The sequence below is a fragment of the Trachypithecus francoisi genome, unplaced genomic scaffold (assembly GCF_009764315.1).
Source record: "Trachypithecus francoisi isolate TF-2019V2 unplaced genomic scaffold, Tfra_2.0 Lachesis_group10, whole genome shotgun sequence".
NCBI lineage: Eukaryota > Metazoa > Chordata > Mammalia > Primates > Cercopithecidae > Trachypithecus > Trachypithecus francoisi.
In genome coordinates this window covers 82,290,833-82,310,637 of record NW_022681455.1, presented here as the reverse complement: position 1 = coordinate 82,310,637, position 19,805 = coordinate 82,290,833, and the positions used below count along the sequence as shown (strand labels likewise).

At 52.3% G+C, this 19,805-nt stretch overlaps 1 protein-coding gene across 2 annotated transcripts in view; it reads right to left on the bottom strand.

The window, feature by feature from the left end:
• Window positions 1-14,718: 14,718 nt before the first annotated feature.
• The window catches only part of SBK1 (SH3 domain binding kinase 1), a 66,505-nt gene continuing 61,418 nt past the window's right edge, over window positions 14,719-19,805 (bottom strand). For both annotated transcript variants that reach the window (XM_033217919.1, XM_033217920.1), the window contains exons 3-4: window positions 19,307-19,509; window positions 14,719-18,422 (exon numbers count right to left, since the gene is read on the bottom strand). In XM_033217919.1, the coding sequence (XP_033073810.1) occupies window positions 17,601-18,422; window positions 19,307-19,509 (1,025 nt within the window). In that variant the 3' untranslated portion in view covers window positions 14,719-17,600. The remainder of the gene's footprint in view (window positions 18,423-19,306; window positions 19,510-19,805) is intronic.

Here is a 19,805-nt window from a genome sequence, read left to right as displayed (position 1 = left end):
CTACTGGAGGCTATGCTTCCCAGCCTGCAAGCTGCAACTTTTTATAAGAAGCAAAATCTCCTCTCAAATAGAGGAAGACCGTATTATTTTTCAGTTGACACTGTGGAGGGATGCAATGGGGGAGAGGGAGGGTGGGAAGTAAGTCAAGAGAAGGAAGAAGGCTGCCCATGATGAACGATGCTCATGCATGTGACCTGCTTACATACATCTCCGTGTGTGTTCGTGGGTGTTTGTTTTCATAAGGAAATGCTTGAAGGGTGTTCACTGAATGAAACACGGGCTATTTCAGGGTAATGGGATTCTAGGCGATTTTTACTTACTTTCTTGTTTTTTTGTTTTCTTTTTTGAGACGGAGTCTCACTCTGTCACCCAGGCTAAAGTGCACTGGCAGGATCTCAGCTCACTGCAACCTCTGCATCCTGGGTTCAAGTGATTCTCCTGCCTCAGCCTCCCAAGTAGCTGGAATTACAGGCATGTGCCACCACGCCCAGGTAATTTTTGTATTTTTAGTAGAGACTGGATTTCACCATGTTGCCAGGCTGGTCTCAAACTCCTGACCTCAGGTGATCCACCCACTTTGGCCTCCCAAAGGGCTGGGATTACAGGCGTGAGCCACCACATCCGGCCTATTTATTTTCCTTCCTGTACTTTTTTAAAAATACTTTTTTTTGGAGACAGGGTCTCACTCTGTCACTCAGTTTGGAATGCAGTGGCCTGATCATGGCTCACTGCAGCCTCAAACTCCTTGGCTCATGTGATTCTCCCACCCCAGTCTCCTGAGTAGCTGGGACTACAGGTGTGTGCCACCACGCCTCCTGTTTGGTTTTTTGTTTCTTGTTTTTTTTTTTTTTTTTTTTTTTTTTTTTTTTTTTTGAGATAGAGTGTTGCTCTGTGGCCCAGGCTGGAGTGCAGTGATGTGATGTCTGTTCACTGCAATCTCTGCCTCCCAGACTCAAGCGATCCTCCTGCCTCTGCCTCCCAAGTAGCTGGGACTACAGGCATGAGCCACTATGCCCAGCCTAATTTTTTATTTTATTAGAGACAGGGTCTTGCTATGTTGCCGAGGCTGGTCTTGAACTTCCTGACCTCAAGCAGTCCTCCTGCATCAGCCTCCCAAAGTGTTGGGATTACAGGCATGACCCACTGTACCAGGCCACTTTTTTTTTTTTTTTTGAGATGGAGTTTCACTCTTGTCGCCCAGGCTGGAGTGCAATGGCGTGATCTCGGTTCACTGCAGCCTCCGCCTCCCAGGTTCAAGCTATTCTCCTGCCTCAGCCTCCCAAGTAGCTGGAATTACAGGAATGTGCCACCACGCTTGGCTAATTTTGTATTTTTAGTAGAGACGAGGTTTCTCCATGTTGGTCAGGCTGGTTTCAAACTCCCGACCTCAGGTGATCCACCTGCCTCAGCTTTCCAAAGTGCTAGGATTACAGGTGTGAGTCACTGCGCCTGGCAAACCAGGCCACTTTTATTTTAATTCCTTCCTATGCATATGGATCATTGATATCATCAGAGAAGTCAATTTGTCAAAAGAAAAGGATTAAGAGATCCCCAAGCCTCAAGAGGACAGGTTTCTCTGATCTGGGTCCTCCAGAGCCAGGGTCTGTCTGTACTCATAAGAGGTCCAGAGTGTGACAACATGGTCTTGCAACCTTGTGCTCAGGGACCCTGGAGCCAGTCCGTCCTAGGCCTACTGGACCTCACCACCCCAGGACTGCAGGCTCTGCCTGGCTGCAATCAAGAATGCCCTGGGGCCAGGTGTGGTGGCTGTGCCTGCAATCCCAGCACTTTGGGAGGCTGAGATGGGCAAATCAGCTGAGACCAGGAGTTCGAGACTAGCCTAGCCGACATGGTAAAACCCCTCTCTACTAAAAATACAGAATTAGCCGGACGTGGCGGCGGGTACCTGTAATCCCAGCTACTCAGGAGGCTGAGGCACAAGAATTGCTTGAACCCAGGAAGCGGAGGTTGCAGTGAGCTGAGATTGTGCCACCGCACTCCAGCCTGGGTGACTGAGCAGAATCCATCTTAAAATAAATAAATAAATAAATCCCTGGGGATCTTGGATTTGATCCTGGTGCCAAGGGAATCGGGTTTCTTTGGTCTGGGTGGTGCCTTGGCATCTGTATTACGATGATCGTTTGTCAATGATTATGAGTTTTTAAATTTCACACAGCTTTGGGGAAGCAAAGAATCTGGGCTTGTTCAGAACAATCAGCTATTGACACCAGAGGCTGCCTCTGGGTTATAATTGGACAATTATCCTTTCCTGGTGCAGACATTAGTGGCTCTCTTGTGCTTGGCCATGAACCATTTGCTACATCCTCCATGTGGCCAAGCATCAAAAGGATAATGTTTTCATTTTTTAATTTTTGTGGGTAATAGTAGGCATATATATGTATGGGGTGCATGAGATGTTTTAATACAGGCATGCAATGTGTAATAATCACATCAGGGTAAATGGGGATCTATTACATCAAGCATTTATCCTTTGTGTTACAAACAATTCAATTACACTCTTTGAGTTATTTAAAAATGTACAATTGACTGGGCACAGGGGCTAACGCCTGTAATCCCAGCACTTTGGGAAGCCGAGGCGAGCGGATCACTTGAGGTCGGGAGTTTGAGACCAGTCTGGCCAACATGGTGAAACCCCGTCTCTACTAAAAATACAAAAATTAGCTGGGCGTGGTGGTGCTTCTCTGTAATCTCAGCTACTTGGGTGGCTGGGGGCAGGAGAGTCGCTTGAGCCCAGGAGTTCGAGACTAGCCTGGGCAACCTAGCAAGACCCCATGTCAAAAACAAAGCTACAGGTTCAAAAAAAATCAGACCATGTCACTCTCTGCTTAAGGCCTTCAAGGGTTTCCTCATGCATTCAGGATAGAATCCAAACTCCTAGAATGACCCAGAGGGACTGACACAGTTGGGCCTGGCTCATTCCATGGCAGCCTCCTGCTTATTCAATTAAGTTGCGATGCACTAGTCCCTCCCCCACACCCTCCCCAGATTTATTTCATTTTATTTTATATTTTTTTGAGACAGGGTCTTGCTCTGCTACCCAGCCTGGAGTGCAGTGGTGCAATCATAGCTCACTGCAGCCTCGAACTCCTGGACTCAAGCTATGTTCCCACCTCAGCCCCTCAAAATACTACGATTACAAGCATGAGCTACTGCATATTTATAAATAGCTTTAAATATTTAAAACATCCAAACATATAAGAGTTGAAAAAGTGGTATAATGGTCACTCATACACCTGTCCTGAAATTCAGTAATTACCATTTTGTCATATTTTCTTTGTGTGTATGTATGTATTTTGCTGAAACATTTATTTATTTATTTATTTGAGATGGAGTCTCGCTCTAATGCTCAGGCTGGAGTGCAGTGGCACGATCTCGGCCCACTTCAACCTCTACCTCCTGGGTCCAAGTGATCCTCCTGCCTCAGCCTCTCAAGTAGCTGGAATTATAGGTGCCTGCCACCATGCTCAGCTAATTTTTTTGTGTTTTTTGTAGTGACGGGGTTTCGTCATGTTGGCGAGGCGGTCTGAACTGCTGACCTCCAGTGATCCACCTGCCTTGGCCTCCCAAAGTGCTTGGATTTCAGGCGTGAGCCACTGCGCCTGGCCAACATTTAAAAGTTAGTTGTAAGCCAGGCATGGTGGTGTGGGCCTATAGTCCCAGCTATTAGAGAGGCTGAGGCAGGAAGATCATCATTTGATCTCAGGAGTTTGAGGCTGCAGTGAGCTACGATCACGCCACTGCACTCCAGTCTCGGTGACAGAGCAAGACCCTGTCTCTAAAACAATAATAATAATAGCAATAATAATAAATAAATAAAATAAAAGTTAGCTGTAGATATTGTGCCACTTGACCCCTAACGACTGCAGTGTGAATCTCCTAAATATAGGTGTCTTCCCTTTTAGCCAGCCACATGTCACCACCCTACCCGAGAAAATTAATATAAATTTTCTAACATTGAGTCCATGTTCAAGTGAACCCAATTATTCCCTGAATGCATTTTAAAGATGTTGAATTTCCAAATCAGGACCCAATCAGTTTTGCACATTGTGGTTGGCTCCAGTGTCTCTTTGGAGTCTCCTAGTCTGGAACTTCACAGTGTGGTTTGAGAGCAGCAGCATGAGTATCACCTGGGAATTTGCTAGAAACGCAACTTCACAGGCCTCACTCCCAACCTGAATCAAATTCTGGGGTGGGATCCAGGAATCTGTTTTAACAAGCCAGGTGATTTTTTTTTTTTTTTTTTTTTGAGACAGGGTCTCGCTCTGTCACCCAGGCTGAAGTGCAGTGGTGTGATCTCGGCTCACTGCATCCTCTGCCTCCCAGGTTCAAGTGATTCTCCTACCTTAGCTTCCTGAGTAGCTGGGACTACAGGCACCTGCCACCATGCCCAGCTAATTTTTGTATTTTTAGTAGAGATGGGGTTTCGCTATGTTGGCCAGTCTGGTCTAGAACTTCTGACCTCGAGCAATCTGCCCACCTCCGCCTCCCAAAGTGCTGGGATTATAGGCACGAGCCACTGTACCTGGCCTCAGCTAGTTATCTTCATGGCTGTTTCTTCCCTTTCTTTTATTTAATAATAATAATATTATTATTTTTGCAGAGATAGGGTCCCACTATGTTGCCTAGGCTGGTCTTGAACTCTTCGCCTCAAGTGATTCTCCCGTCTTGCCTCCCAAGGACCTAGAATTACTGATGTGAGCCACTGTGCCTGAGCTGTCTTTCTTCTCTATGCTCATTAGTTCTTCTCTCTTTCTCTCCCTCCTTCTATTTTCCTCCTTTCCCTCTCTTCTTTTCCTTCTCTCCTCTGCAAAGAAACTGATTCCTTCCCTTCCTGGGCACATATTTCCCAGCCTTCATTGCTGTTAGGTGTGGTCACGTGACCGGTTTTTGCTGCTGGAAGGTGGGTGGAAACGACGCGGTCCCCTGTCTGGGGCTGAGATGGTTAAGATCATGGATCTGTCTTTTCCTCTCTGCATTGTTTGCTATCTACCAGTAGAGGCCCCGAGAGAGAGCAGAACCACAAGGTAGCGGTCCCTGAATGGCCATGTGGCAGACCTGCCTTAGACTGTTATCTGAGCAGGTAATAAACTTCTGTAATGTTAAGCCACAGAGATTTGGGGGCTTATCTGTTCCAGCAGCCAGCATTACCGTAAGTAACAAACACATGGACTCTCTCCGCTTTTCTAGGCTTTCAACGAAACACACCTGCCCCACGACTCCTAAGTTCTCATTTTTTTTTTTTTTTTTTGAGACGGAGTCTCGCTCTGTGGCCTGGGCTGGAGTGCAGTGGCCAGATCTCAGCTCACTGCAAGCTCCGCCTCCCGGGTTCACGCCATTCTCCTGCCTCAGCCTCCTGAGTAGCTGGGACTACAGGTGCCCGCCACCTCGCCCGGCTAGTTTTTTGTATTTTTTAGTAGAGACGGGGTTTCACTATGTTAGCCAGGATGGTCTCGATTTCCTGACCTCGTGATCCACCCACCTCGGCCTCCCAAAGTGCTGGGATTACAGGCGTGAGCCACCGCGCCCGGCCAGTTCTCATATTTTTAATTATAGCAGATACTGATTGGCTTCTCATCTCAATTGTAACCCTCCTTGTAAAGTCCAGTTTGGGACTCCTTGGAGCCACTCCTAAAATGATCAGCTATGGCTGGTGGGGACAGTCCTATGATTTGGAGATGACAGGAGCGCCCCCCCCGCCCACTCTTCCCTGCCAGTGAATGGTAGGGCCATTCTGGTTTTTTTTAAAAATTATTATTATTATTTTTTAAATAGAGCTGAAATCTCGTTATGTTGCCCAGGCTGGTCTTGAACTCCCTGGCTCAAGAGGCAGGGCCGGGCATGGTGGCTCACACCTGTAATCCCAGCACTTTGGAAAGCCAAGGCGGGAGGATCATGAGGTCAAGAGATCGAGACCATCCATGCCAACATTGTGAAACCCCGTCTCTACTAAAAATACAAAAATTAGCTGGGAGTGGTGGCGGGCTCCTGTAATCCCAGCTACTTAGGAGGCTGAGGCAGGTGAATCTCTTGAACCCAGGAGGTGGAGGTTGCAGTGAGCTGAGATGGCGCCATTGCACTCCAGACTGGGCGACAGAGCGAGACTCCATCTCAAAAAACAAAAAAGAGGCATCAGGTCATCCTGCCCGTGAGAGAAGGGCACTGCAAAATTACATGGCCAAGGGCATGGGTAGGGGGAAGGGTGAAGAGTTAGGGCCAAATAATGTACACCTTACCTAATTTCCCACTGAAGAACACCCCCTTTCAGTCAATTACTTTGGGTGGGGCTCCAGCTCAGGGGTGGAGTGGGTGACAAAGACCTCAGCCAATCAGAGAACAACCTTGCCATCTGGAAGGCCGAGGCTCCATTTGGGACTACAGGTGCGCACCATCACGCCTGCTAATTTAAAAAATTTTTTGTAGAGGCTGGACACTGGTGGCTTATGCCTGTAATCCCAGCACTTTGGAAAGCCAAGGCGGGAGGATCATGAGGTCAAGAGATCGAGACCATCCATGCCAACATTGTGAAACCCCGTCTCTACTAAAAATACAAAAATTAACTGCCCCTAGTGGTGCGCGCCTGTAGTCCCAGCTACTCGGGAGACTGAGGCAGGAGAATCGCTTGAACCTGGAAGGCAGAGGTTGCAGTGAGCCTAGATTGCGCCACTGCACTCCAGCCTGGGCGATAGTGCGAGACTCTGTCTCGAAAAAAAAAAAAGAATTTTTTTTTTTTTTTGTAGAGACAGGGTTTTGCTATGTTGCCCAGGCTGGTCTCGAACTCCTGGGTTCAAGTGATCTGTCCACCTAAGCCTCCCATAGTGCTGGAACTACAGGCATAAGCCACCGTGCCTGGCCGACTTTTCCTTTCCAAATGAACCAGTTTGAGTTGGGTTTTAAGTCACTGAGGCCAAACTGGTCCCAATGAATACACCAGTAATCTTAGCCTCAGAGGTGTGCATCTAGTCACAGAAGGGCTCAGTGGCTTCCAGTGTTCAAGGCTATTGGATTGCACAGGAGCTGTTATAGGGCAAGACTCGTGGATACTGGCGGCTCAGGGGTCTTACAGATGAGGTTTCACTGGAAACCAATCAGAACTCCTTTATTTGCAAGTAACAGACATCAAACTCGAATGGATTTGTGAGAATATGTTGGCTCGTGCAATTGAAAAAGCCACTTGGGGCTGGGCGCGGTGGCTCACGCCTGTCATCCCAGCACTTTGGGAGGCCAAGGTGGGGCAGATCACTTGAGGTCAGGAGTGCAAGACCAGCCTGGCCAACATGGTGAAACCCTGTCTTTACTAAAAATACAAAAATTAGTCGGGTGGGCTGGTGCGCGCCTGTAATCCCAGCTACTCAGGAGGCTGAGGCAGTAGAATCACTTGAACCTGGAGGCAGAGGTTGCGGTGAGCTGAGATCGTGCCACTGTACTCCAGCCTGGGTGACAGAGTGAGACTCCGTCTCGAAAAAGAAAAGAAAAGAAAAGAAAAGAAAAGAAAAAAAGCTATTTGGATTTCAGACACAGATCCTAGTACTGATATAATGCAATCAGAATCCATTTCTCCTCATCTCCTGGCCCAGTTTCATTTACTCTGTGCGGGCTTCATGCCTGGCCAGAATCTCCCTAAGCGGTGGCAAAGGCAGCCACCAGCAAGTCCAGGCTTACACCCCACACGCTTAGCAACTCCAATGAAAAGAGAACACATTTTCGCCTAATAGGTGCAGAAGTCCAGGAGCAGCCTAGCTTGGACTAGGGGCACACAGCCGAAGCTTAGGGATGGAATGTGCTGATTGGCTAGACCTGGGTCATGTGGCCACCCCACAGAGCGAAGGGGTGGGGTCGGCCTCCGCTGAAGGAAGGGCTGGTTCAAAGGAAGCTTGGGGTGCTATCACACAAAGCAGAACCAGTGGATGCTGAACAGGCAAAAATAGCAGACGTCTGCTACATCTCATTACTCTTAGCACCTTGTGGTCCTTATTACAGTTGTAATTAACTATCACTCCAAATCCTCTACCTGCTACAATCACCTCCCATTTTCCTTTTTAAAAAAAATATTATTTGTCTCTGTCAAAAAATAATAATTATTATTATTATATTGTCGCCCAGGCTAGAGTGCAGTGGCGCGATCTTGGCTCACTACAACCTCCGCCTTCCGGGTTCAAGCAATTTTCCTGTCTCAGCCTCCTGAGTAGCTGGGATTACAGGCACACATCATTGTGCCCGGCTAATTTTTGTAGTTTTAGTAGAGACGGGGTTTCACCATGTTAGCCAGGCTGGTCTCAAACCCCTGACCTCAAGTGATCCACCCAGCTCGGCCTCTCAAAGTGCTGGGATTACAGGCGTGAGCCAACGTTATTGGGGCCGGTGCCGGGGGTGGTGGAGAATGAACACACACAAGAGACAAAGACAAACAGAGAACATGGCGGCCGCGCCTAGAGCCTCCGCCTCACTTTATTTATACTCCATAAACCCCACGTCAGCAAAAATAACACAATGCAAAACAAACTTTCTGCACCCAGATATAACCTTCTGCTTAGTTCCTTGTCTCTAAGTTCTTTCTTATTTTGTCTGCCTTCTTGGCGCCTACTAGAGTTCATTAAAAGTTCAACTAGAGATACTGTCCTTGACTACTGGAGTTCATTGAAAGTGCAACTAGCTAGAGATACTGTCCTTGAGCCCTATCTATTCTTAGCATATTATTTTCAATGGCCCCTGCAAACATGCTCCGCTAATTTTAGTATTTTTAGCAAAGATGGGGTTTTGCCATGTTGGCCAGGCTGGTCTTGAATTCCTGACCTCAGGTGATCCGCTCCCCTGGGCCTCCCAAAGTGCTAGGATTACAGGTGTGAGCCACGGTGCCTGGCCCCATTTTCCTTTAACATCAACATTGAATGACTTGAGCCCACATACTAAGAAAAATCAAGGCCTAGTGTGGTAGCTCATACCTGTAATCCCAGCACTCTGCGAGGCTATAGTGGGAGGATCACTTGAGGCCAGGAATTTGAGACTAGTCTGGGCAACATAGCAAGACCCTGTCCCTAAAAATGAAGATATTAGCCAGGCTTGGTGGTGTGTGCCTATAGTCCTAGCTGTCTGAAAGGCTGAGGCAGGAGTGTCAGAGGCATTTGAACCAGAGCGACTCCATCTTGCGTAGGGGCTGGGTAAAATAAGACTGAGACCTGCTTGGCTGCATTCCCGGGAGGTTAAGGCATTCTAAATCACAGGATGAGGACAGGAGGTCGGCACAAGATACAGGTCATAAAGACCTTGCTGATAGAACAGCTTGTAGGCTGGCCACGGTGGCTCACCCCTGTAATGCAAGCACTTTGGGAGGCCAAGGCAGGCAGATCACCTGGGGTAAGGAGTTTGAGACCAGCCTGACAAACATGGAGAAAGCCTGTCTCTACTACAAAAGTACAAAATTAGCCGGGCGTGGTGGCACATGCCTATAATTCCAGCTACTCGGGAGGCTGAGGCAGGAGAATCGCTTGAACCTGGGAGGTGGAGGTTGTGGTGAGCCGAGATTGTGCCATTGCGCTCCAGCCTGGGCAACAAGAGAAAAACTCCGTCTCAAAAAAAAAAAAAAAAAAAAATCCGGGCCGGGTGCGGTGGCTCATGCCTGTAATCCCAGCACTTTGGGAGGCCAAGATGGGCGGATCACGAGGTCAGGAGATCGAGACCATCCTGGCTAACACGGTGAAACCCCGTCTCTACTAAAAAACTACAAAAAAACTAGCCGGACGATGTGGCGGATGCCTGTAGTCCCAGTTACTCGGGAGGCTGAGGCAGGAGAATGGCGTAAACCCGGGAGGCGGAGCTTGCAGTGAGCCGAGATCGCGCCACTGTACTCCAGCCTGGGCGACAGAGCGAGACTCCGTCTCAAAAAAAATAAAAAATTTTCAAAAAGGAAAACCAAGCCCCCTCCACGATGTCTCTGAGGCATCCCAAGATGGGGCTCCCCGTCTCCTGAGTCCACCATGCTCAGCCCGCTTCCTGGCTGTCCTTGTCTGCTCTTGGCCTCTGGAGCCATTGTCCCCTTTCTTCGCCTCCAAATCAAAACCTCTGTTTTTGTCCATTGCACCAAAGCTCCACTAACCCAAGGCTGGGTGAGGAACAGTCTCCTCCCCTCAGTTGCCAGTAAGTACTTCTAAATTACTTTTCTTACACCCACATTTCCACCCTAAACCAGACACTAGATGGGTGTATAGATGTTGACATTTCTGAGAGAGAGAGATGCTGTTTGGTGACTCTCCCACGGTGATGTGACTGTAAGTTGAGTAGTCATCTATGGCTCTGTGTGAGGGGTGTCATGGGGTCTTTGCAATCACTCCTTCCACTAGCCTTTGCCTTGGCCTGCTTAGCTGTGACTGCTGAGGAGTTGGGACAATTTGCATAGACCTCAAGGAGTGTCTTGGGAAAAGAGGAATCAAGCCTACAACTCCCTTTCCTTCTGAAGTTTAATATTTTTTATTTTATTTTAATTTTTTGAGATGGAGCTTTGCTCTGTCACCCAGGCTGGAATGCAATGGTGTGATCTCGGCTCACTGCAACCTCCACCTCCTGGGTTCAAGTGATTCTACTGCCTCAGTCTCCCCAGTAGCTGGGATTACAGGTGCCTGCCACTATGCCCAGCTAATTTTGTATTTTTAGTAGAGATGAGGCTTCACCATGTTGGCCAGGCTGGTCTCGAACTCCTGACCTCAAGTGATCTTCCCACCTCAGCTTCCCGAAGTGCTGGGATTACAGGTGTGAGCCACTGCAACACTGCAACCGGCCTTGAAGTTTAATGTTTTTTTTTTTTTTAATTTTTTTTTTTTTTAATTTTGAGACAGAGTTTCACTCTTGTTGCCCAGGCTGGAGTGCAATGGCGCGATCTTGGCTCACCACAATCTCCGCCTCCCGGGTTCAAGGGATTCTCTTGCCCCAGTCTCCCGAGTAGCTGGGATTACAGGTGTTAGCCACCACGCCGGGCTAATTTTGTATTTTAGTAGAGACAGGGTTTCGCCATGTTGGCCAGGCTGCTCTAGAACTCCTGACCTCAAGTGATCTGCCCGCCTCGGCCTCCTGAAATGCTGGGATGACAGGCGTGAGCCACTGCACCCGGCCGGAAGTTTAATGTTATTGGAACCTTTTTGATGGACTGATTAGTCTGGATGGAAGACTATGGACAGGATACCAGCACCCTCAAGAAGGAATGTGCCATGATCAGGGGAGGTGACCAAGGCTAAATTAAAGGACAGAAGGGGCCACAGGGACAGCGCTAGTTCTCTTGCAGCGTGTGAGTGCGATTAGAAGCCCTTCCAGTCAAGCCATGGGCATGGCAGGACAAAAGCTTTGTAGCCTGGAGGATGCCTGATATTGTCCAAGTGAATTCAGCGGTGACATGAGTGAATGGCGGAGACAGAAGCCATGGCTGCCGAAAGCCGGGGCCCCCTGGTGGCGAGTCCCGCCACTCTCTGGCTCAGTAGGGGATCTGAAGAAGTGATGTTGTCCACCAAGCTGGGGAACCAGTGATGCTCTTTTGCGTTTGTAGATTTCTCCTCCATCCCTAACAATCCATTAAAGTGGATGACACCTTTACCATGGCAGAGAAGTGGCAGGCATTTTGAAATGACAGAGCTTTTCTTTAACATATCCCAAATCGAATACTTGGATACGAGTCCTTTCTGCCCCATAGGGCTTTTTTCGGTTCTTTTTGGCCTCCCTCTCTTTTTATTTCTGCCCCCGCCCCATCATTTCATATATAATTATGTAACTTATAGAATGTCTGTTTTCCTCTTTAGAACAGCAGCCTCCAACCTTTTTGGCACGAGGGACTGGTTTTGTGGAAGACCATTTTTTCCACGGACCGGGGGTGGGGTGGGTGGGGTGAAGCGAGGATGGGGGTGGGGGGATGGTTTCAGGATGATTCAAGCACGTTACATTTATTGTACACTGTATTTCTTTCTTTCTTTCTTTTTTTGAGACGGAGTTTCGCTCTTGTAGCCCAGGCTGGAGTGCAATGGCACGATCTTGCCTCACCGCAACCTCCGCCTCCTCGGGTTCAAGCAATTCTTCTGTCTCAGCCTCCTAAGTATCTGGGACTACAGGCTCATGCCACCATGCCTGGCTAATTTTTGTATTTTTAGTAGAGATGGGGCTTAGTAGAGATGCCTGTAATCCCAGCTACTTGGGAGGCTGAGGCAGGAGAATGGCTTGAACCCAGAGGTGGAGGTTGCAGTGAGCCAAGATTGCGCTGCTGTACTCCAGCCTGGGTGACAGAGTGAGACTCCATCTCAAAAAAAAAAAAAAAAAAAAAAAAAGAGTAGGAGTGGTGGCTGAAGCCTGTAATCCTCCAGGCTACACTTTGGGAGGCTGAAGTGGGCGGATCACTTGAGGTCAGGAGTTCAAGACCAGCCTGGCCAACATGGCGAAACCTCATCTCTACTAAAAATACAAAAAAATTAGCTGGGCATTGTGGTGTGCGCCTGTAATCCCAGCTACTCAGGAGGCTGAGGCAGGAGAATTGCTTGAACCCGGGAGGTGGAGGTTGCAGTGAGCCAAGATTGAGCCACTGTACTTCATCCTGGGCAATAGAGCAAGACTCCATCTCAAAGAAAAAAAAAAAAAAAAGAAAGAATTAAAAAGGAAAAAAAAGTAAGTCTCAGAGGATGTGACAGGGATTGTGTGTCTTGTTTATTACTGTTTCCTTGGTCCCCAAAATAGTAGCGGGCATGCATTCATTCATTTGACAAGTTGTTATGGAGTTCCCATCACCGTACCAGGCCCTGTCCCAGGCGTGGGGGCTGGAGGGAAGTAGCAGTTTGCCAAACACTGCCTCTGCTCTTATGGAACTTTCATTCTAGCGGGGAGAGATGGGTAACACACAAATACATGGTCCTGCAGGTGGTGATGAGTGTTCAGTGTGCAGCGAAGCAGGCTAAGGAGGGCTTCTCTCCACCTAGGCTGCTCAGGAAGTTTGCTCTGACCCTGAAGGAAGGGCGGGAGGGAGCCCTGGGGGAGTACGAGGCGAAGGTGAAGGCTTCCAGGTGAGCACATTCTTGGCAGGCAGTACAGGGATGAGGCTGGAATGTGCCGGGGTTGAAACTTGACCTTGACATAGGCTCTAGGCCTCCTGTGACCTCTCGGAGCTCGTGGGACCTTGGAGACCACTCTAAGGACTTCAGCTTTGATTTGGGGTGGAACAGGAAGCCATTGTAGAGTTCTGAACACAGCGACAGATCTTATCAAAAGGATCTGTCTGGCCGGGCACAGTGGCTCATACCTGTAGTCCTAGCACTTTGGGAGGCCAAAGCAGGAGGATCGCTTGAGCCCAGGAGTTGGAGACCAGCCTGGGCAACATAGCGAGACCCCGTCTCTATGAAAAGTAACAATAAAAGTAAAATAGCCCAGAGCAATGGCAGGTGCCTGTAGTCCTAGCTACTGGGGAAGCTGAGGTGGGAGGATTGTTTGAGCCCAGGAGATCGAGGCTGCAAGTGAGATATGATTAGATCCGGGAGTTGGAGGTTGCAGTAAGCCAAGATTGAGCTACTGTACTCCAGCCTGGGCAACAGAACGAGACCCCAACTCGGGAAAAAAAAAAAAAAAAAAAAAAAGAAGAAGAAGAGCCTGTAGAGTCTCAGGAGAGGAGGCTCCTGCCCTAGGCCAGGAAGGCTGCATCCAGAGGCAGCAATGCAGGCAATGGGCAGTTGCTGCCTTGGGAATGTGTCTGTATTTGAAGGCAGAGCCAACAGAGCTGCTCTGTTGACACAAGCAGGTAATTAGCAAATATTTGTTTGAATGCGTATTGAATCATGAAACTCCCTACAGCCCACTGAAGCTCCCCCTCCTTCAGAACATCCACCATGCCTGTTGCTGGAGTCTACACCTGCAACCAGCCCTTTTAGCTTCCTCCTGTCCCTTGCTCTGGCCTCACCTTCAGGGAGCATCTGCGGGCTCCTCCAAACTTGGTGAGTCTCCCAATTCCATGCTCTCACTGAACCCAGCCTGCTGTTTGGGCAATGTCTGCCTTCATCATTAGATGTGATCTAATGATGAAGGGGCCCTGTCTGTCCTGCTCAGTGCTGTGTCCCCAGCCCCTAGGAGGAATCCCGGTAAACAAAAGGTGCTCAGTAAAAAGACGCTGAGTGGTGAACTGGCCTGCACCATCCCTCTGGGCTTTTGCCTCTATTTTCTGGCCAGGCAGAAGGGCTACAAGCTGAACTCCAGGCAAGGGACAACTGCCTGTCCCTTGTCCCAGAATCTGGGTCCTGTTCCCCTTACCCTCAAGCTCTGAGAGGTCACAGGAGTCCTAGAGCCTATGTCAAAGTCAAGTTTTCTTTTCTTTTCTTTTTTTTTGAGATGGAGCTTTGCTCTTGTTGCCCAGGCTGGAGTACAATGGCACGATCTCGGCTCACTGCAACCTCCGCCTACCGGGTTCAAGACCTCCTGCCTCAGTCTCCCAAGTAGCTGGGATTACAGGCGTGTGCTACCGTGCCCAGCTAATTTTGTATTTTTAGTAGAGACGGGGTTTCACCGTGTTAGTCAGGATGGTCTCGATCTCCTGACCTCAGGTGATCCGCCCGCCTCGGCCTCCCAAAGTGCTGGGATTATAGATGTGAGCCACTGTGCCCAGCTCAAGTTTTCATTTTCTAGAGTACCTGTGTGCCCCCAACCCCACCGCCATCTCCACCCCAAACCTGAGAAAAGACAGCCACCCAGTGGTCATTTTTCTAAACTTTTGTTTATTTTTATAGCAATCGTCATGTTTAGAGAAGTAAATAACACATTTAAAAACCTTCTCAGGGCCAAAGGATGCCAGAGTATTTACAAACACATGAGGGAAGGGTGGCAAGACATGAGGGGCTGGGGCTCTGGGGCTAGGACTCCATCCAGGACCCTGCCCCAGGCCCTGAGCCAAGCATGGACGCTGATGCCAGCCACCAGGACTGTCCCACCAGCCATAGCGTGGGCTCAGGGAACATTTGGGCAGCCATGGGGCTCTGTTCAGTGGGCCTGGTAGAGACCCTCTGGTGGACCTGTGGCCCCGCCTCCCACCCAGGGGGCTCCCCGCACCCCACAGGCCAGCTCAGAGGGGTCTCTGGGAAGCACCGAAGGACGGGGGGCAGTGTGGGGGACACGGGGTTTGGGACAGAGGCCGGGATGCCCTGGCCTGCCTGGCATGGGACAGAGACACGCACACACACGCGCACACACACACACACACACTGTACCTTCACAGAAGAATCGCAACAGGGGAGATTTTTTTGTGTGTGTTTTTTTTTTTTTTTTTTTGTCTTCTAAGTCTTCATGTCTACAGTGTTATTTTTTGCTATTATTTTTTGTTTCTTCGACAGTGACATAAACTGAGGTAAACATCTGTGACCAACACCTCTCCTAAGGGGCAAAGGGTCCCAGCCCAACCAGCAGAGGAGGTGGCAGCACCAGGGTCCCAGCCTGGTGTTCCGGTTCTGCTTTGAGGTCAGGCTGGTGGCTGGCCCTCTGGGTGCCTCTGGGAATGAGGGGGCTGGGCTACATAACTACGGTCCCCTCCCAACTCTAACATACTAGATACTACAACAGCTGAGGGAAACTCCCGAACAGGATCTTAACAGAGAGAGAGAGAGAGAGAGAAAGAGAGAGAAAGAGAGCACGGCAAGGGACGTCTACTGTGGAATCTCGATTCCTTGTTATTGCAGGAGAGATCAGGATGTCGCGAGGCCTAAGGCAAAAGGAGAAGTCACGGCTGGGAGAGGCAGCCCCGATGGGGCAGTGATGGGGGCCTTCTCTGAGACCTGGCCCTTGGAGGGATGGGGGTTTGCTACTTACCTGGCATGTAGAGGGCCCATACCCACTGGGGAGGTGGGATCTGGAGAGGAGTGGGCACAGCGGGGAGAGCGGGGCCAGGCCCTGGGGCCACCCCACACTGTTTGTAAACTGGACCCGGGCAGGGCAGGGGACCGATAGCCCTTTTTCAAGGTGGGAATGAGTGGGGAGTGGAGAGGTTGGGGCATCAGCCAGAAAGTGCTCAGAGTTCACTCTGGCTAGCCTGGCCCATCAAAGAGCCCCTCAAATGGCCCAGAACCCCAGGAGGGATCCTGGCAGGGGTGACCTGGGGCGGAGGGCCAGGCACAGGGACAGCCTCACCCATGTGGAGCTTATTGCGGGGGTCCCAGGCCTCCCCAGAGAGGGGCAGGGAGTCAGGAGGGAGCACTGGGGGAGGCAGGGGTCTGTTGTCTCTGTTTTGCTGCCTGGGGGCCTGAACCAACCTGCAGGGGCCTCCTTGCCGGATTCCCTGAGGGGTGTGGTGCAAGGCAGGCCTGGGCGCCCTGGGACAGCTGCCTGGGAGGACCAGGGTGGTGGGGGCGCTGCTGAGGTGTCCGGACACACAGTCACGGAACCCATAGGAGGACACCCACGTGTCTGCACCCTATGCATGTGCACACACACCTAGTCACACACTCGCCCCCTCGCTTCCACCGCCCCCCGTTCTCACACCCACACATGCAGGTCCTACACCCTGCACACTCCAGTGCCAGAAATGTGGGAGGCGTGAGGATGGGGTCTTGGAGGTTGGCATGTTTGACCCCAAGAAACCTAGGAGAAATTTCCAGCACGAACCAGCTCGCCACCTGCTGGAAGCCCAGGCTACTACGTCTAGGCTGGTGCGGCAAGGGCTGGGAGGACCTGGCAGAGGTCCCTGGGCCTGGGACGGTGCGGCCGGCAGGCGGAGCTGGGCCCTGTCCTCAGCTCCACACTCACTCCCTTGCCCTAAGGATGTGGGGGCAGCTGAGACCCCCGCCCTGTGAGCCCTTCCATCCCCAGAAGTTGTCAGGACAACCCCTTGTGGTTGGGGGGAGGCGCGGGGAGAGAGCTCCACTTCTGGCCAGTGCCAAGCTGCCCTCCCTCCTGGGCTGTGATTTCATTCGTGCAATGGGAGTGCGTAGGAGTCACTGGCTTCTCAGGGCCTGTCCCGCGCATATACGCACTTATGCGACACCCAGACATTTGCTACATTTTCCAGGGGCTTGGCCTCTCCCCTCCAGCCTCTAGGAGAAGGGAGGGCAGGACACAGCTGCCCTCCGCTCACTGCCCTGATCCCAGCCAGTACCCAGGAGCCTTAAGTCCCCTTTCTGCCCAACACTTCAGTCCCTTTCTGTACCCAGGGTGGGGAGGGGGCAGAGTGGGATGGCCAGGAGGAGGGGATCTGGGGTGGGACCGCAGGATGATCTGCCAGTGGGTATGGAGGGCCAGGAGCAACGAGTCCGGGTTCCAGGGCTCAGGGAGGCATCTGGGAGTGTGGACCGAAAGCTCCCTTGCTCCTGGCGTGTGTGTATGTGTGTGTGTGTGTTGGGGGGGCTCCGAACTCTCGGGTCTGTGGGGCTTGGCTCCTCTGGGCCAAGTCCCCGCTCACCAGGCCGCGCTAGGGGTCTTTGGTAGCCCCTCACCAGCCCGCCGGGGACGGACCGGGTGCCGGGCCGCGTCCTGCCTAGTCTACCGCTGCGCCCCCTGCCCCGCGGCGAGGTGGCTCCATTCCCCACCGCCGCACCGGGCACCGGCTGGGGCGGGCCCGGGCGGCTCCCCGGTCCGAGGGCGGCGGAGGCGACTCAGACGCAGATCTCGATGGCCGTGGCCAGCACCACCTGCCCTTTGCTCTTGTCCGCGCGGCCGTCGGTCCGGCCGGGGGGCCCCGGGGGGGCCAGGCCGGGCTCAGGCACCGGCACCGGCACGGGCACGGGCACCGACCCGACCGCGGTGGGCGCGGGCCGGGAGCCGCTGCCGCTCTCGGTCAGCACCGTCCGCTTGAGCGGCCCGGGCGCCTCGAGGCGCAGTGGCCCGGCGGCGGGCGGGCGGTCCCCGGGGGGCTTGCGCGCGCGGTGCGAGGGCCGGCGGCGCAGCTCTGACGTGAGCTCATGCTTGAGGAAGCGGAACACCTCCTTGGCCGGGCCGCGGCGCTCGGGCTCCAGGGCCAGCAGGCGCTGGAACATGCGCAGCGCGGGCTCGGTGAAGCGGCGCCACTGCGAAGGCAGACCCGGCAGGCGGCCCCGCTGCCAGCGCACGAACTCCTCAAAGAAGGCGTCGGCGCCCGACGCCGCCTCCCACGGAAAGTTGCCGGTGAGCACACAGAAGATGAGCACGCCGAAGGCCCACACGTCCACGCCCGTGTCCACCGCCAGCCCGTCGGCGCGGCCCGCCTGGCACACCTCGGGCGCCGTGTAAGGGATGGTGCCACTCACGCGCTTGACGCGGCAGCCCACGCGGCGCGTCATGCCGAAGTCGGCCAGCTTCACGCGGCGGCACTCGCGGTCGAACAGCAGCACGTTCTCGGGCTTGATGTCGCGGTGCACCAGCTGCCGCCCGTGCATGAAGTCCAGGGCCAGGCCCAGCTGCTGCACGCAGCGTTTCACCGTGTCCTCGGGGAGCCCCACCTGCGGGCGGCCGGGGGGAGCCGCGCTCGGTTTTCAGCTCTCCCGCGCCCGCCCCGCCGCCCTCCCCTCCAGCTCCCTCTCTCCCTCTCTAGCAAGGCAGTTTTCGCCTCCCACCCTGTCCCCAGTAACTGGGGAGACCGCGCAGACGCGGGCCTGCTGCGGTCCGGGTGCTGCTGAGCGCCCTTTCCCTCGCTGTCTCATCCAGTCCTCTTAGTGGCTGCCATGCCTGCTTCTCCTATGGGGACATCGGGGCTCTCCAGGAGAAAATTGACGAGGGGGTCCGCGGTGCCCTCCACCTGCTATCATTTTGCCCTGCCTGCTAGATACTTATCTCGTCGGTCTCCCCCAACTAGAACGGGGCTCCCTGAGCTTCCTGTCTTGTTCCCTGCTGTGTCCGTGCATCTTTGTCCCCAGATTCTGGCATGTAGTTGGTGCTCAGCAAAGAAGGAGGACCTACTCCAAAGGTCTCCTCACTCAGCCAGCAAGCGGCAGAGCAGATTTAAAGTTAGTGCCTGGAACCCTCCCCCACCCTCCTGGCTCCAGGGTCGCTTCCTCTGAGGGCCGCTTCCCAGGTGGATCTGACACCTCTCCTCTTGTGCAGCCCCAGGGGAGGGCGCAGTAAGACTTCATCCCATCATTGTCACTGTCCCTTTCAGGCGCTCATCTCCATCTGTTATTATCTGACCCACTGTGGAGTGTCAGTTTCCCACTAGAACAGGGACTTTTGTCTTCCTTACTGCACATCCCCAGCTCCCCGAATGGTAACTGACATACAGCAGGTGCCCAGTAAATACTTGCTGATTGAATGGTCTGACTCCACTCCCACTCTCACACTCTGGGACCCTGAAGACCCTCTCCCTGCCCTATGCCACCATCCCGAGTACCTGGGGAGGGATGATGTCAAACAGGTCCCCAGCAGGTGCATACTCCTGGGCAAAGACATAGCAGTCCTCTGTCTCAAAGACCACGTCAAAGACCTTGATGATGAAGGGGCTGGAGGAGAGGCTGTTGGTGATGCTCACCTCCCGCAGGAAGTTCTTCAGCTTGGTTTTGCTCTTGTTCACAAACTTCAGTGCCATTTTTGTGCCTGATGGGAGCAACAGCAACAGGGTTGAAGCCCCCTCTCCCAGTGCCTCTGTGCTGGATGCACCCATGCCTGTCTCTGGAACAAGGTGCAATAGGGTTCCCAGAAGGCATGACTATCCTCATCTCACGGATGGGAACAGACCCAGTGAGAGGAAAGGACTTGCCTAAAGCTATGCAGGCAGGGTCAACCTGGGCCTTCTACACCCAGTCTGCAGCTCTCCAGGAGGAGGGGGTGAGGAGGCGAGGGGGCCTGTGGCATCCTCCACTTCTCTCATTTTGTCCTGCCAGCCATATGCT